Source organism: Brienomyrus brachyistius, chromosome 3 (assembly GCF_023856365.1).
Source record: "Brienomyrus brachyistius isolate T26 chromosome 3, BBRACH_0.4, whole genome shotgun sequence".
Taxonomy (NCBI): domain Eukaryota; kingdom Metazoa; phylum Chordata; class Actinopteri; order Osteoglossiformes; family Mormyridae; genus Brienomyrus; species Brienomyrus brachyistius.
Genome location: NC_064535.1, coordinates 12697963 through 12715144, shown reverse-complemented (window position 1 = coordinate 12715144; position 17182 = coordinate 12697963). Strand labels below are relative to the sequence as shown.

The 17182-nt window shown below is 44.9% G+C and overlaps 2 protein-coding genes across 6 annotated transcripts; both read left to right on the top strand.

The window, feature by feature from the left end:
- Positions 1 to 278: 278 nt before the first annotated feature.
- Positions 279 to 5987, top strand: slc25a16 (solute carrier family 25 member 16). Of its 5 annotated transcripts, XM_049007847.1 has the most exons (11): positions 585 to 713; positions 898 to 1008; positions 1312 to 1448; positions 1872 to 1964; positions 2062 to 2195; positions 2322 to 2385; positions 2481 to 2602; positions 2827 to 2893; positions 2989 to 3151; positions 3361 to 3429; positions 3525 to 5987. In XM_049007847.1, the coding sequence occupies exons 3-11, from the start codon at positions 1355 to 1357 to the stop codon at positions 3679 to 3681; spliced, it is 963 nt and encodes a 320-aa protein (XP_048863804.1). In that variant the 5' UTR covers positions 585 to 713; positions 898 to 1008; positions 1312 to 1354; the 3' UTR covers positions 3682 to 5987. The 5 variants fall into 5 exon arrangements, with proteins under 5 accessions (XP_048863806.1, XP_048863802.1, XP_048863804.1 ...); XM_049007849.1 differs by lacking the exons at positions 585 to 713; positions 898 to 1008 and adding an exon at positions 279 to 352; XM_049007845.1 differs by lacking the exon at positions 898 to 1008 and having other exon boundaries at positions 560 to 713.
- Positions 5988 to 6086: 99 nt separating this feature from the next.
- On the top strand, positions 6087 to 16877 carry alox5a (arachidonate 5-lipoxygenase a). Its single transcript, XM_049007840.1, has 14 exons — positions 6087 to 6400; positions 10282 to 10480; positions 10574 to 10655; positions 10736 to 10858; positions 11376 to 11482; positions 12039 to 12211; positions 12322 to 12468; positions 12622 to 12825; positions 12984 to 13070; positions 13160 to 13338; positions 14644 to 14765; positions 14885 to 14985; positions 15971 to 16141; positions 16472 to 16877. Exons 1-14 carry the CDS (start codon positions 6251 to 6253, stop codon positions 16649 to 16651), a joined length of 2025 nt encoding a protein of 674 aa, XP_048863797.1. The 5' UTR covers positions 6087 to 6250; the 3' UTR covers positions 16652 to 16877.
- The last annotated feature ends 305 nt before the right edge of the window (positions 16878 to 17182 follow it).

Here is a 17182-nt window from a genome sequence, read left to right as displayed (position 1 = left end):
AAATTACACGAAAATGTATTTGGCGCCAACCAAATGGCAGAGCATTAGAGAAGGGGGTGTAAAGATTACACCGAATTAAGGTTTATAGAATGCCTCAAACTTTGCCTCTGAGCAACTGGCTTTTAACAACAGAGGTCTTTCAGGAATGCACATCTAAACAGCGCAGAAGAAACGTAGTCTCTTTTCCTGTTTAACACAAGGACAAAAAACGGGGGAAACGTCCGGAAGTTTGTATGACGCATTCAGCATGCGCTGCAGCATACCGAGGTTTTGAAGGACACCAAAACGAAATTGTATTCGCTGATCCAGGAACAGTATGTCTTTACTTCATAATGGTCAGTTATATTTGGGGGTACGTAAACTATTCTGATCCGGCACATATAGACGCGCGGTATTTGTAATAACGGTAAGAATTTACAAGCCAGACCTCGAACGTCAGATTTGCGCAGCAGATGCACCGGCCCATTATCGGTTTTCAATCTCGCATGGATAGGCGTATTCCACGTTTTGTACCCCACCCTGACGTATCCACAGCATATAGAGATCGGCGGGACTGCCCAGTTGTCGCACAGTTGTGACGCTACACCCTACCCCCGCCCCACGTGCTTTCATGAACTCTGTGTGAGGAAATAACGGCCATGCAGTCACCTTTTTCGGGATTGGAGTGCCTCCTTACGCTGAAGTGATCGTGCATTGGGATCTCTTTGACAGCTGTGGGTGTACATATGACCTGCGTTTTTACATGTCGCGTTGCACGATAGGGTACTAACAGATGACCTTCCGCTTCTATTTAGCTAGTTACACTGGACCACGTACTTCTACTCGATCTATAATAATCTCGTGTTGTAACAACTTAGAAAACAAAAGTAAATATTTTGATCCTTGTTGCGTTTGCAGGTCCACGACCATCCGACGTCTTTGCCCTAGGACCGTGCTGTAACTCCACCGTCGCACTGGCGTTACAGATACAGAGTAGAAACGGACATTTAAGCAGAAGACTTGCGACAGGTGTGAAACGCGGAGGAAGCTGTAGCAACCGGGCTGACAGTGACTGACCATACCTTTGACTGACCTTAGCCAAACTGCCGTTGCCTGTTTATTGTCCTGTTCCCATTTGCCGTAGCAATACTTTATTAATCAGCTTTCTACTTTAGATAGAACTACATCTGGAATAGATTGCATGTAGACTTTTTCATGTTTTTGTGGCTCCCTAAATGCTTTCATTGGTATTTTCTATGGTTCGAATACTGTATGCACTTCTGGCTTCGATCCTTCTTTAAACGCAACGTGATTGTGTTTCTCTGTGTTCAGATTTGCGGGAGCTACGGAAATGTCTGAATTCTAATTGGACAGCATGGTCACGGAGGCGGTTCCTGCGGCTGGCCGAGCGCCTATAGCCAATACCGGCCAGAGAGACTATTACTGGATTCGTTCTTTCTTAGCTGGAGGTAAGGTGGTCATTATGCACAAGGGTTTAACCAATGACGTAGCGGAGAGTAATAATTATAACAATTATACAGTAATTTAAATGCAGATGTCTGTTTATTGGGGGGGGAGATAAATGAAGCCAAGTGAATTTTTGTGGGGTACACACCCCCATCCCCTTGGATCCTATTCCTAGTTTAGCAATTTTAGCAATAATGTGTTCTTTAAGAAACAAAAGGACTTGTGTGGCAGTGTAGTCAAATGCAAAATGACAAACAGCATTAAAACTCCATTTAAATAAGACAAACAATGGAAAATTCAGAAGCATGGTATGTTTACAAAGCCATTAGTAGCTTTTCTGGGCAGGATATTAGGACTGCGGTATAATCGCCTCTCTGTGAGACTGTCAGGCCTGCCTGCACAGACCTGCCTGTTTCCGTTACCAGGTGTTGCAGGATGCTGTGCCAAATCCAGCATCGCACCCCTCGACAGGGTGAAGATCCTGCTTCAAGCTCAGAATCCCCACTATAAGCATCTGGGTGAGTGAGGCAGGGCCGCCATGGTAACGACCATTGCAGCTGCCAGGACTTTGCGCTGTAGGCCAGCTTATGAGGCTGCTCTCTTTGCCGCCCCCAGGAGTGCTGGCCACACTGCGTGCTGTGCCCGAAAAAGAGGGCTTCCTGGGCTTATACAAAGGCAATGGGGCCATGATGGTGAGAATATTCCCGTATGGAGCCATCCAGTTCATGGCTTTCGATAATTATAAGAAGGTAAGTCATGAACGTGTTGGAGTAGAGATATTTTAGATTTGTTACTGTTGAAGTGGATGCCTGATGGACATTTTAATGCATATTTGAACTGAAACGGAGGTGATGATTTTGTGCGTCCTTGTTTAGCTGCTGAGCAAACGACTGGGCATATCAGGACACATCCACCGGCTCATGGCCGGATCTATGGCCGGTAAGATAAGAATCTTAATTGTCACCTGCAGTTCCTCGTTTGGCCTGTAGACTGCACCCTAGTCTAATCTGTACCTCCAAACACTGCCTCTGCAGGAATGACAGCAGTGATCTGCACCTATCCCTTGGATGTGGTGCGGGCCCGTCTGGCCTTCCAGGTGAAAGGAGAGCACCGGTACACTGGCATTTTCAACACCTTCCAGACCATATACCGGAAAGTAAGTCCAGTGCTGAGGTTGAGACACCTGGTTCTCTAGGCCAGTGTTTCTCAACATGCTCCTCGGGGATCCCCAGACAGTCCACACTTTTGCTCCCTTTTTTTTGTCCTTGATTGGCTGGGGGCTGAGATGGTGCAAAAATGTGAACTGTGGGGGGGGGGTTCCCCAGGACTGGGTTGAGAAACACTGTACTAGGCCACTCACATATTGCTTTTCTCTGGAAGGAAGGGGGTGTGTCTGGTTTCTACCGGGGGCTCACTCCCACAATCATCGGCATGGCGCCATACGCAGGTCAGAGGCTATACATGCTACTTTAATTTTAACGTGTCTGTATATACATTGTGGCTGCAGCAGCGACTTCCTGGCTGATTCCTCCTGTGTTGCAGGTTTCTCCTTCTTTACCTTCGGCACACTGAAGAGCCTGGGCCTGACTCACGCCCCGGAGCTGCTGGGTAAGCCCTCGTCGGACAACCCGGACGTCTTGGTGTTGAAGACCCACGTCAGCCTGCTGTGCGGAGGCGTGGCTGGAGCCATCGCTCAAACCGTGTCGTGAGTTTGCTCCCCAAAGCTGCGAAGGGTGACCCACATAATAAGCCATGCCCACTCCACGGCCACGCCCATAGCAGCAGAAAGCGATCTACATAAGCCACACCCACCACATGGCCATGTACATTGCAGCACAGTAAGTCACATACATATCAAGCCACACCCACCCATGCAGGCCTGTACAGCGTGACATGTGATCTGTTTACACCTAGATACCCCCTGGATGTGGCCCGCCGGCGGATGCAGCTGGGTGTGGTCCTGCCTGATGCTCAGAACTGCCGGTAAGTCAGGTTCTGCACGTGCCAAGAGTACAGTCTAGTGTTGCATCAGTGATCCCTCTAATGACTGTTGCCATCTTTCTTCCCCTCTATGTCAGCACACTGACTGAAACGCTGAGTTACGTCTACCGGAACTACGGCATGAAGAGAGGCCTGTATCGCGGCTTGTCCCTGAATTACATCCGCTGCGTGCCTTCCCAGGCTGTAGCCTTCACCACCTATGAGTTTATGAGGCAGATCTTGCACCTCAACTAGCCTCCATTAGGGGGTGCTGCACAGCCTCAGAACCGAGGAACCCTGAGGGCCCCTATATCTCAGCTCCATCCCGCTCCACTCTGCATGTGCTGCCCTGGCTATGGACACCACGATGCCCGCTGCCATGCAAAATCAAGCCGGGCTGGCAGATGGGTGTATAGAATTACGCATTTACCCATATCTACCTTGTGAAGAGCCATGTGAGAAGGTGACGGATGTCGAGTGCTGAGCTGGCCGATGGCTGCTGAGGGTTGTGTGGGTTTTCTATGACCTGTCATAAGGATTCACTGTTGTTGTTTTTTTTTTACAAAGGGAAAAAGCCTTTTTCCACATGGAACCAACTGTCCTTCCTTTCCTGAGTCTGTTTGTGGATATACTGCCTTATTCTGTGTGCGGGTGGGTGGGACGTGGCTGTAGTCACACAGACGGCCCTAAGTGACCATATAGGACCGAGTTGAGCTTGAATGTGGCTGATTAAATTGATGCTGCTTGCAGTTCCGTTCCTCCTTCCCGTCTCCTTACAGTGATCAGTGACGGCCATTAGCTCTCAGTTAGTGATATGTATAAACATTCAAATTCTACTTGATTATCTGTATCATTTTCAAAGACGCAGAGCAGATCTGACTTTGTGCCTAGACTTCCCTCACATCAGCCCCACAGCGGCAGCACTGGGGACAGGAAGCACTGTTTCACACTGCTGGACACTTTGGTACTGCGTCTAAGAGCAAACAAACTGTTAATGATGGAAGCTGCCTTTTAATCTGGTCGTGCAAAAAAAACCATTACCAGAGCTGTATAAAATAACCGGAAGACCTTTACTATCTGGGGAGCGTTTGTGGGATTTTGGCTGTCGAAACGCTGGCAGTGTAGACAGAGCTGGTCATTTCAAAACTGCTTTTTAATTGGTCAGTGATTCAGCTTGTCCACCAATCTCACATTTATGCATAGCACAGCTGGTATAATAGACAGTGTTACTGTGTCTTTTGTGTGGTTAACATGTAACTGTTTACAGTTTTGCATATGTAACTTCATGTGGGAGCCTACTGCTGTCTCTCATCTAAATGGTCTTCAGGTCTCTCTCTATATGAGTGTAAAATGATGCAGGCAGACTGTGCTGAGCCTTTGTAAATCCATCCATCCATCCATCCATCCATCCATCCATCCATCCATCTACTTATTCCAGTCAGGTATACGGGAATAAATATTTAAATATGTATTTTCATAAGTATCTCATGCTGTTCAGAGCTCACACTGTGTTTCGGGGTCTGACTGATAACAGCCTTGTTCACGACACAGCGGACTCTTTCTCTAGATCACTATTGCTTTACTGCTCTGTTGAGTCACTGTACTGGAAGCTTCTTCTCACTAGAAGTGTTCAGGCTGATTTCTGTGCCGATAAACCTCATTAACCACAGCTTATGTGCGTTATGAATGCCTCGGCTTAATTTTTAACACCTCACACTAAATTTAACCACTGAAAACACCGGAGGAGTTTTGCAAACCCAGCAGCTGATGGGACTGAGCTGGGTCAGCTGCAGATTGTGTGCAGTTGGTGCCCGGCAGCCGCTTACAGAACCCAGTTGCTGACCCTCCTGCTTTGCATGCATCTTCCTGTAGCCGTGCTGCCACACACTGGTTGTTACTGTCCCTCATTTGGCTGGGAAATTTGTTATAAATGTAATTTTTGTTTCTTTGGTCAGACGAGCACAAAGCCACTGTGTCTGCAGGCTTCACCAACTTTTTTTTAAAATCCTACTCTGTATGCACCCATATTCTGCACAGGGGCTTTCTAAAAACTGCTGTCATGGTAAAAGATGGCGCAGTCAGATGCACGCATAGTGCTAGACTGCGGTGGTCCAATTGTGAATTTTGATGAGTGGGGGGAGGGATCTCCTTGATAGAATTTTATTCAATAGGAGGGGTTGGTTCCCCACAATATATTCTGCTGACCGGTATGCCAGATTGCCAGTCCGGCTTTGCACATGCTAGTCACGCACATGTAAGACGCACACGTGTGCGTGTGAGACATTCATGAACTCTTGTGTCATTCAGCATTTCACCATTATGTAAGTGCATATCAAAAGAAATAGATACTTTTACTGGTTTTGCATCATTTTATCATGCGGGCAGGTGGAATGTATATCTTTGGTTGATTGTTATATGGAACAGATTTATAAAGAAGCGCATTTGTAAAGGGACAGTCATGACTTTTCCCTCTGTGATTCATAATATGTCTTTGAAGGCCCATTTAAATAATGTTTTATTCAAATCTCTAGAGTAACATTAAAAAGTGGGGTGTCCTCTGACCTCTTCTGTCATCTTGTGTGTGAATGTGTGTGTGTACGTGTGTGTGAATGTGTGTGTGTGCCATATGAACATATTGCTGATTCTGTGGGTGATTATCTCCTTCCGTGAAACCACTTTGTTTACTCATTTGCTTAGTGTAGTCAGGGCGCAGAAAAAGAGACCAATGTAAAAAGAGGAAGAACTGCTATCTCAAGAGAGGCTGCAAGCCTTGAAGCAGAGAGTCTGAAGGAGCTCAGCTGAGGAGCAAGACACCCGCAGCGACATGCCAAGCTACACTGTCACCGTGGCCACAGGGAGCCAGTGGTTTGCTGGGACAGACGACTATGTGTACATCACACTGGTGGGCACGGACAAAGAAAGCGAGAAGACCCTACTGGACAAACCGCTGTATGATGACTTTGAACGAGGGGCGGTAAGCTTAAATTTCTTGGTAGTAGTTGGAGACGGAAAAGCACCTGCAATGTGCCATGCTTTGGGCCAGGAAAGCATTTGCAATTTATCAATATATCTGACATTTTTACCCAAAACACCTAGGATAAGTGGGCTTTGGGGATTTGAACCCAAATCTTTGCATTGTTAGGACAGCACGTTGAACTACCTCTGTTACTTGCATAATATTTTACTAGCTTCTGATGAACCAGTTCAGGAATTAGACATGCTGCTCTCTCTACCTCCCTTCGTCTATGTGTAAGAATATCCATATCCTCTTTTTGTTGAATCGGTATCGGGAGAAAATTACATTTCATTTTAAGCGAGCATACCTTATTCACTATTTATGCCATACTATTACACTGACCTGTATGGTAAAAGTCTAACAGCAGAATCACCTCTTCTGTGTGTCACAGAACTTCCCTTTATGCAGCAATATCCTTTCTGAAGTGAAATGAGCAACTTCACTCCAGGATACTGGCGCAATTTCACTCAGAATATATACAAGAACCAGTTCCCGGCGGAGTCTATGGAGAGACCTAACCTCATCCTAAGAATGAAACATTTCAAATATCATCCATCCGTTGAACCATCTAAGTCAGATCTGGGCATTTTTTTACCTGTGATCATTAAAATAATAATAGAAAAAGTTTTGAAAAGTATTAAGTCCTATGAATAATCAGAAATGCACCTGGCACATCTATACCAGCACACCAAAATGAGCCTCTACAAAAAAACAAAAAGTCTTCTATTACGGCTTTCATGGGACATGAAAATAATCGATAAAAATGCCCCCTGCTGTGTTGTGAATCTTGCATTAGGCCCTCTGCATGCATGCTCTAACTGCTAATCCTGCTCTGGGTCGCAGGGTTTAAATATGTTACTTAAAATGGTCATTCCACTTGCTGTTCTCCCCCTGTCTGCTGATTCGTCTGTTCGTTGAATATTTTTTGCTCCAACAATGGTGTAATTCTGCTACAGGAATGTCATTTAAATCTGAAAGAAAATGGCGGAGGAGAGTACCCTGGTTTATCTTTCTGCTTGTTAATAGCGTGCTACATGGAACGCATGAGGGTGTAAATGGTCCTCATCACAGTGTGTCAACGTGTCAGTACTTTTCTCTATAATGAGTGCACGAAGAGGGCGTTCACTCTCTGTGCTACACTGTTCACAAGTGGCCATTTTGTGAGAACAGTGTGATTCACAGGTTACAGTGGAGTGAAATCGACCCAACAGAATGGGGAAAACATAAGGGAAAAGTAACCCAACATAGTGGGGTAATTGTAGGGGTAAGCGACCCAACAAAGTGAAGTAATTGTAGGGGTAAGCGACCCAACAAAGTGAGGTAATTGTAGGGGTAAGCGACCCAACAAAGTGAGGTAATTGTAGGGGTAAGCGACCCAACAAAGTGAGGTAATTGTAGAGGTAAGCGACCCAACAAAGTGAGGTAATTGTAGGGGTAAGCGACCCAACAAAGTGAGGTAATTGTAGGGGTAAGCGACCCAAGAAAGTGGGGTAATTGTAGGGGTAAGCGACCTGACAAAGTGGGGTAATTGTAGGGGAAAGCGACCCAACAAAGTGGGGTAATTGTAGGGGAAAGCAACCCAACAAATTGGCAAAATTATAGGGAAATGCAACATGTGAATTGCTGCAGTTTACGGGCATGTGGCCTCATACCTCAGATCCTGGTGCCCCCAGGGAGGCCATGTGCTCTGCAGTTGTGCCCTTGGCAGGACATTCCTTTCTGGAAGGGAGAAAGGGAAGGAAAAGAAGGAAAATTATGTGACTTCCTCAGCTGGTCTTCGCTTGCTAAAGTCACAGCATGCAGCAGGAAGCTGGCTAAAATTGCACTCTGCATTTACACGATTCATATCTGGAAAGTGTGTCACGATGCAAAAAGTGGGTTGTGGGATCATTTTGCGTCAAAAAAATTTTTCGTCATAGTTATCGTCAACGACCTTTATTGTCAGACTAAAACAAGACGATAACTAAATAAAAAATATTTCGCTGGGCCTGAGACTATGACGAGGTGTACTGACAATTTCGTCAACAAATAAAAACGAGATGAAAATGTTTGCCAGAGACGAGATACAATCAGACCTGTTGTAGTTCGCATAAGGCAGGGATACTCAACTAAACTTTAGAGGTCCAGTTAGAGAAAAATTCTTGAAGAAAGGGTCCAGAAGATCAACTATTTAGTGTGATATATATATGTATATATATATATATATATATATATATATGTATATATATATATATATATATATATATATATATATATATATATATATATATATATATTTAAGTAGCCTATTAGTTGTTTTAACATTGCATGTAATCAGTACCTGACTGTCAAAATACAATTACTTCAGTACAATTCAAAAACCTTTTGACAACATTTATTGTTACATGACATAGAACTGAACATATATGTATGATTGCCAGTATGTATAGTGTTTTCTCCTTTACTTAACAAAAGTAGGGCTGCATTTCAAAATAAAAGAAAATAAATCAAATGTGAAAACTGTGCATGTTTAAAGTGCTTAAATTAAGCCGTAAAACCCTAATGCAGTCGTGTTTATGTCATATATTTTAGTGTTCATGGACTTAAATTTTAAATATTGGTTTCGATTATCCCATACCGTTAATAAAATTAAAGTCTGGTTTTAATATAAATACATGCGAATTTATCACTTCAATTGCTATTAGAGTAGGATATGGCCGGTCATATTATTTCGAAACATATTATAAAACGTGACATGTTTTCCCTCATATTAGCTTTTTGTTTGCCGGAGCAACAACGCAAACGGAATGACAAGCCGTTTCAGCGCATTTTACTTTTCATTTTAAATAAAACGGGGGGGTTGTGGGGGGGGGGGGGGGTGCCAGCTTCGGCCGGCTTGGCTGGAGTGAGATTTTCAATTCCAGATGTCTGCACACCAGTGTAACAGTTATTACCTTGTAATGTCTGCTTCTGTATTTAACCGTGTCAATACACTTTTGACGTAGGTAATTTTAGCCTTATAATGGAATAATATAGATTTGCCGAAAGATTTCCTGCGTGAGTCTGAAAGCGTGAGTCATGCCAGATGCTTGAGATTTCTCAACCCTGAAAACATACATTTTTTGTTTCACCTGAGTTGATTTATATAACAAATAACTTTGTACAGTTTAAGCGGAAACTTAAACAAACATGAAATCACCAATAAACTACATCTACAAATATTTATTTTAATATTTCTATTTTAATATTCAGAGACAGCAGGCCTGGTGGCATTATAGCCTCTGCACTATTTCTTTGAAGTGATTTTATTTTTGCACTGATGGCACTACTGATTTTACAGTATTCAGTTTCCGGGTAAATAAACATATGTTTGTGTTTCAAATAGGAGTGAAATCTGTGTATTTGTGTACTGCACAGTCAGACCTTAATGTCATTCCTTAACATTGGTTTCATTTCATCTTGGTGAACATAATGACTTTCAGAAATCTAAGGGAAACTTTAAACATTAGACTTGGCACTTTTAATTTTACTCAAGTAAATCAGCTGTAGTTTTAGTTGACTGTAATCATGATATTTAATCAACTAAAACTAGACTAAAACTAAAATAATTTAGATGACTAAATTATGACAAAAACTAAATTACATTTTAGTCAAAAGACTATGACTAAAACTAAATGAAAATTTGCTGCCGAAATTAACACTGCTGTGAGGGCAGCATTACAGAGATACTGCAAGATGGTATTGTTACTGAGTTTTGCTATTAAGAGGAGAGTATTACAGGTCTGTATTGCAAAGCAAATGTTCTCAAACCCCCATAGAGAACAGATTCTGACCATAGTTCATTGCTGTTTTCATGCAAGGTGGACTCGTACGAAGTGAATGTGAGCGAGAACCTTGGGGATATTGAGCTGATAAAAATTGAGAAGAGGAAATACTGGATGCAAGATGACTGGTACTGCAGGTACATCACAGTGAAGACCCCTGAGGGCAACTATGTAGAGTTCCCCTGCTACCGATGGGTGACGGATGAAAAGGAGATCATTCTGCGTGACGGCCGTGGTAAGTTTCATAGAACAAACTAGCCGTGTAGACCTCATGTTGACTCCTGCACGGCTGACCCACCCTGACCAATCCCCTTTTTTGTTCTACCAGCCCACCTGCCTCAGGAAGACAAGACCCGATTGGCCAAGCAGCACCGGCGCAAAGAACTGGAATTCCGGCAGAAGGTGTACAGGTGGGTTATGACCAGGTGTGGCGTGAAAGAATTGCGTCCTATAAGCATAGCTAAGACATTCCTTTCTGGCGTGTGCCTAGATGGAAGGAATGGCATCCTGGATTCCCAATGAGCATCGACTCCAACACCCACAAGGAGCTGCCGCGCGACATACAGTTTGACAGCGAAAAGGGAGTGGACTTCATCCTGAACTACAGCAAGGCGTAAGCAAGGGGAGGAGGCAGCATGACGCAGGTAGTCAGCACACACAGTGTTGGGGAAGTTGCTCACAAAAGTAACCCGTTAAAGACCGAAGTGGAAAGTTCAGATCCAGAAAGTACAAATCCAGACCAAGGTTTTGTTTCAACTAACCAGTTCAGCATAAAGTGTCACAGTCACAGAATACTCAACTGGTTGGTTGAAACAAAACCTTGGTCTGGATTTGTACTTTCTGGACCTGAACTTTCCACCTCTGTCTTTAATGGATTACCTTCATGAGTACCTTTCCCAACACTGATCATACATACCACCCTCACCGTCCACACTCACTGTCACTGTCAAGGAGTGACACGACCCCATGGCAGACATGCTGACGCAGGACTGCCGGACAGGAGGACAGAAAGCAGTAGCTAGTGAAAAGTGAAAAGAGGATGAGAGGATGCCGGGGAGGGTGGTGACCCGCAGAGCCATTTGGGCCTGTCCTGCCTGCCTGTCCTACACAGATTTGCTTGTATGTCTCAGGATTGAGAACCTCTACATCAATCGCTTCATGCACATGTTCCAATCGTCGTGGAACGACTTCGCAGACTTTGAGCGCATCTTCGTGAGAATCAGCAACACCATTTCAGGTTGGCTGTTTGTCAGTATTGTTCAGCATAAGGATGGGTGTGCATGCTCCTGAGTATGGGGGTGGGGGGCAGTGGTCCAGGTGCTTCAGGTTCACCATGCCTGGTCTGGAACTACAGTCCCACTGTAAATAATTGAACATTTGCTTTTTATTTAAGCACCTTGCATTTTATTTGATCAGTGTTGCACATCTCTGGTCTTTTATTATTTTTTTTTTTACAGTATGACTTTCATTATTTATGACATTATATTGTTATTTTAATGCCTTTTGTTTTGCTGTCAGTTGTGGTTTTGTCAGAGTTGACCACCATGCATTTCACAACAGGTTATCATCTGACCTTCCTGCATTCCTTGAATGTAGAAATAACTCAGACCAGGAGTTGCCCCAGAATGTATGTAAAGATCCCCACCTCAGTCCCTGTTTCCAGGAACTCGATCACCCCCCCCCTCCCCAGCTAGCTGCAGTCATAACTGTCACCTTTTATGGATGGTGCTTTAAAAAACAAAAATGGCTTCTTCTGTGGCTTTGACGGAATGGCTTTGTGTGCTTCGTGGCAGAGTATGTGATGCACCACTGGCAGGAAGACTTCATGTTCGGCTATCAGTTCCTGAACGGCTGCAACCCGGTCATGATTCAGAAATGCACCCAGCTTCCGGACAAGTTCCCGGTCACCAATGCCATGGTGGAGGAGTGCTTGGAGCGGGACCTCACTCTGGAGGAGGAGCTGAAGGTGACGGACGGAGGTTCTGGGTCACACATGGGCTCGTCTTCATGCTGATGCGCTGTAGATATGAAAGTCCATGCGGCTAACAAGTGGGCCCGATATTCTGCTGCACCCAGGCAGGTAACATTTACATTGCCGACTACGAAATTATGGAGGGAGTCTCGGCAAACTCTACGGACCCCTGTACCCTACAGTACCTGGCTGCGCCCATCTGCCTGCTTTACAAGAACATGCAGAACAAGGTCCTCCCCATCGCCATTCAGGTATGCGTCCATCAATCATTCTTGAACCCCCCCATCCCCTTCAACACACATGATACTCTGACATTATTGGTCCCTACCATCAATACCCAAATCTACGCCCTTTGAAGAGTTCATTACTATAAATGCTAAGGCCATGTGTCCTCCTTGCTTCAGCTGGGCCAGACCCCTGGAGAGGACAACCCCATCTTCCTCCCCACCGATGAGAAGTATGACTGGCTGTTAGCCAAGATCTGGGTGCGCTCGTCCGATTTCCACGTGCACCAGACGGTGACACACCTGCTACGCACGCACCTGATCTCGGAGGTGTTCGGCATCGCCATGTTTCGCCAGCTCCCTGCCGTGCACCCCGTCTTCAAGGTGCACTATGGGTGGTTCGCCACTAGTGACATCAAAATACACAGAACCTGATGTTTTCAATTTATTATCTGGTCCTGACCAATCAGGAACGCGGATGCTACGGGTGGGTACTGAACCTGGCATATCCGTGTGATGGACTTTGTCTCTGTTCTTCCCAGCTGCTTATCCCCCACATCCGCTTCACGATCGCTATCAACACTAAAGCCAGAGAACAGCTCATCTGTGAATGTGGCCTCTTCGATAAGGTGGCTTGATTTCCACCAAGTTAAAATCTGCTCTGGGTTTTCTATCTGCTGATTGGGCAGCTACTCCAGCTTATGGGTTTCATCTCCAGGCTAACGGCACCGGTGGTGGCGGTCATGTCCAGCTGGTGCAGAAGGCAATGAAGACTTTCACGTACAAGTCCCTCTGCTTCCCTGAGATCATCAAATCTCGCGGATTGGACAGTCAGGAGGAGCTGCCGTATTACTTTTTTCGAGATGATGGCCTTAAAGTTTGGGAGGCAGTTAAGAGGTAAGAGGTCAGGGGTTAGAGGTCAACACACTTTAAAGAGCATTACAGTATGTGCAGCATGCAGATCTCTAAATATGTACTATGTATGAGGGTAGCGTGCAACTTCAGCCACCAGCGTGTCTCCAGAATGTCTTTTGTGTCCGAAGTGTTTACAGATGACATCCTTTAAAGTAGGGCTGCAACTGTTGAGTATCTTCACATTTGAATATTCGGTTTTTGCACGTGACTGCTGACATTTTGAAAATGCTCCCATACTTAGGAGCAGTGGCAGGAATGCCTTCTTGGATCGTACCTGCCATCTTTTCTGTTTACTTACTTGTGTTGTGTGTGTTTTGCTGGCGAGAAGAGTCGTAGTGATACAACAGCAATAGCCTACAACATAGTTTTAGCATCATCACTGAAATATGCATAGATTAATTCAACTCCATTCAATGCATAGATTGTGATATTTGGTCTCATCTGTTACAGAACCTTGTAGGTAGTAAAACTCATGCCTGGTTTATATTTGTGTATGTTCTGTTGTTCTGTCAGCATAGCCACTTCTTTTTCATTCATGAAAAATATATGAATGAACTTGCATCTAGGCTAAACATGATTTTAAATAGAAACATGAAACGCAATAACCACTAAATTACATCACTGCCGTGCATTGTAGATCTGTTATCATGCAAACATGATCACCTTTAAGCCCCTCATATATATCAGGTTGAGTGAGAGACAGATGCATGTTGCCGTCTTGTAGCGACATTCACATTCTGCAGCTGTCAGGTCTGCAGGTTCTCCCTCATCATTTGCTTTAAAACCGAAATAACCCCATATCTCACTTCTGCTGCGAAAGACGGACGGTGGGCAACACTGGATTCCATTCTTCATCTATGCAGCTTCTTCACACGAGAGATGCACGAAATGAGTGCGACTGTGATCCTCCCAAAAGTGCAGATTCGGAACATCCGCTACGCAGCGTAACTTCATAAAGTATTTTTTGATGTGTGCAATAGCAACGTACCGCATATTTTCGCCAAATACCAAAATTTGCAGAATGATTTTATCATTTTATGTACCATTTTAAATGATATTGCTATATCAAACAAGGTTACGCGGTGGTCCGTTAATGGGCCGTATGTGAATTTTGGTTATTAACAAGTTATTCAAATGCAGATGATATTTCGAATATTAGTTGTGGCACTACTTGAAAGTTGGGCACCCCTCTACACCAGGTGCTTACAGACACCAGTGTTAAAGCCTGGGTTTAAGGAGTTCCACCACTTCACCTGGATTGACTGTCTCTGCCTCTGTGGTCTATAGCTTTGTGTTGGACATAGTGGACATCTACTACAGTAACGACCAGGCCGTGCAGGGTGACGAGGAGATCCAGGCATTTGTGAAGGACGTGTGCAGCTTCGGCATGCAGGACCAGGACTGCTGCGGTGAGCTCAGATGGTGGGGGGAGGGAAGGATGGCATGCTACCTTCCTGAAACCTGTCAGTTTACCGAGTACACCGTGTGGCTCCGCTCATGGCTTTCCATCATCACCTCGTCGCTACAGAGTTCCCCAAGTCCCTGCAGACGAAGGAGCAGCTCGTGGAGTACCTCACCGTGGTGGTCTTCACCGCCTCCGCGCAGCATGCCAGCATCAACTTTGGCCAGGTAGGAGATGGGCTGATACCAGGGCTGAGCTGCTACCTCCCATCCCAAGTTTAGCATGAGGTACTGGACTAGCATGTCCACTCAGGAAGCAAAATGAAAGTGAACTGACTGTTGGAGCATAAAGAGAAGTCAGCATGGTGTCCTGCTCGAGGGCGATTTCATGCTATTTGTAACAGGAAATACTCCCCTCTACTGAGTGCCTCACCACGGATATTTTTAGAGACCCTTAGCAGCCATGAAGATACATTTCCTCAGTATGGTTTTCTGTAAACTTCTGTGTACTCTAAGCAGTGCCGTTGATCCTGCAGGTCAAACTTGAGACTGTTCAGCCTGAAACGGACTCATGGGTTTATGGGCATGACTTACTGCCCCCAAATTCTTAACCTTTAACCTTTCTGACTGAAGGAATTACTGTGCATTGGATCCCAATGTTGGTACAAGAAGCATGACAATCTAATGCAGAATTCAACAAAACAAATGACATATTGCACATACATAACCAGTCAAAAGTTTGGACAAACACCTCAAAAATCTGACTGAGATGCCAGAACTCTGTTGAGATGCAAGGCTATCATCAACACAAAAGGTGGCTACTTTGAAGAATCTAAAATATGAAACAAATTTTGGTTTAACACTTATTTTTCTGCATAATTCCACATGTGCTACGTCATTGTTTTGAAGTCTTCAATATTAATGTACTATGTAGAAAAGAATAAAAATAAAGAAAAACCATTGAATGAGAAGGTGTGTCCAAACATTTGACTGGTAGTGTATTAGAGAAACACAATGCTGCATGTCCATCTCTGCATGTCTCCACAAGCTGCGGCCCCCAAAGAAATCTGACCAAAGTCAATGTGAAAATGAGAATGCAGGTCCTCTGGGGGGCCAATACTTCTTCACAGCTCTATATGAGGAGGGTAGTCTTCATACGAGTCTGTTCTGCATGTAGAAGTGCCAGCGAACTGTCTTGTCCCGTTTGCCCCAGTACGACTGGTGCTCGTGGATCCCAAACTCACCACCCACCATGCGGAAGCCACCGCCGACAAATAAGGGGGAGGTCACACTGAAGTTCATCATCGAAAGTCTCCCTGACCGCGGCCGTTCCTGCTGGCATCTGGGTGCAGTGTGGGCGCTCAGCCAGTTCCAGGAAAATGAGGTGAGTTAACAAGGAGAGTCTGACACACAGGTCAGGATAATCCCAGGGACAAGAAATACACTCACCTGGGGTACAATCTCAGGGAAAATTTTGCTCAGCTGGGGGACAATCTCAGGGATAAAAAATACACTAACCCTGGGGGGTACTCTCAGAGGGAAAAAAATCACTAAGCTAGGGGACAATCCCAGGGGAAAAAATTGCTAAACTGGGGGACAATCCCAAGGACAAACATGGTCACCTGGGGGACAGTCTCAGAGATGAAAAATACACTCTCCTGGGGGACTAGCCCAGTGACAAAATTGTAATACATACTTGTAATATTTCCTCTAGCTCTTCCTGGGAATGTACCCTGATGAACACTTCACTGAGAAGCAACCCAAGGCGGCCATGGGGAGGTTCCGTACGAAGCTGAACGAAATCTCCTGCCTCATTAAGAGCCGCAACGAAGGAAAGAAGCTGCCGTACTATTACCTGTCCCCGGACCGCATCCCCAACAGCGTAGCGGTCTAGCCGGGTACCACCTACCATAGAAAACATGTCAAATCAGGGCTAGCAGCTGGCTGTCACCAGAGTATTACCATGTGTGTATGTATATGTGTGTCCCAAGGCAAGTTTGCATTTTACAAATTAAGTTTAATATCAGCTACATTTTTATAGATTTTTATAGAAACGATGTTGTGAAACGCAGCTGCAAGATCACAGGAAGTGCAACAGTAAATGATAGTTCACTAAGGAAGCGTTGTGTAATGAGACTCTGTTTGTGTGTGGCGTTGTATTCTGGGCATGACGGGCAGCCTGGCTCCTGAGAGCCACATTCTGACACATGGACAGAAGTGCCCTTTCCAGGCCTTCACCCAGACACTCTGCCCGGGTCCTCAGTCTGGGAAAGCCCAATGGGAAGCTAAGCAAGGTGATGAACTTTCGCCTTCAACCACAGAGGAAGCAGGGAAGAATCAGTGTGAGAGAGAGAACCCAAAGAAAGTTAATCTCAGATACTGTTGGACTAAACATTTTTCAGGTTATTGAGTGGTTCCAGATTTT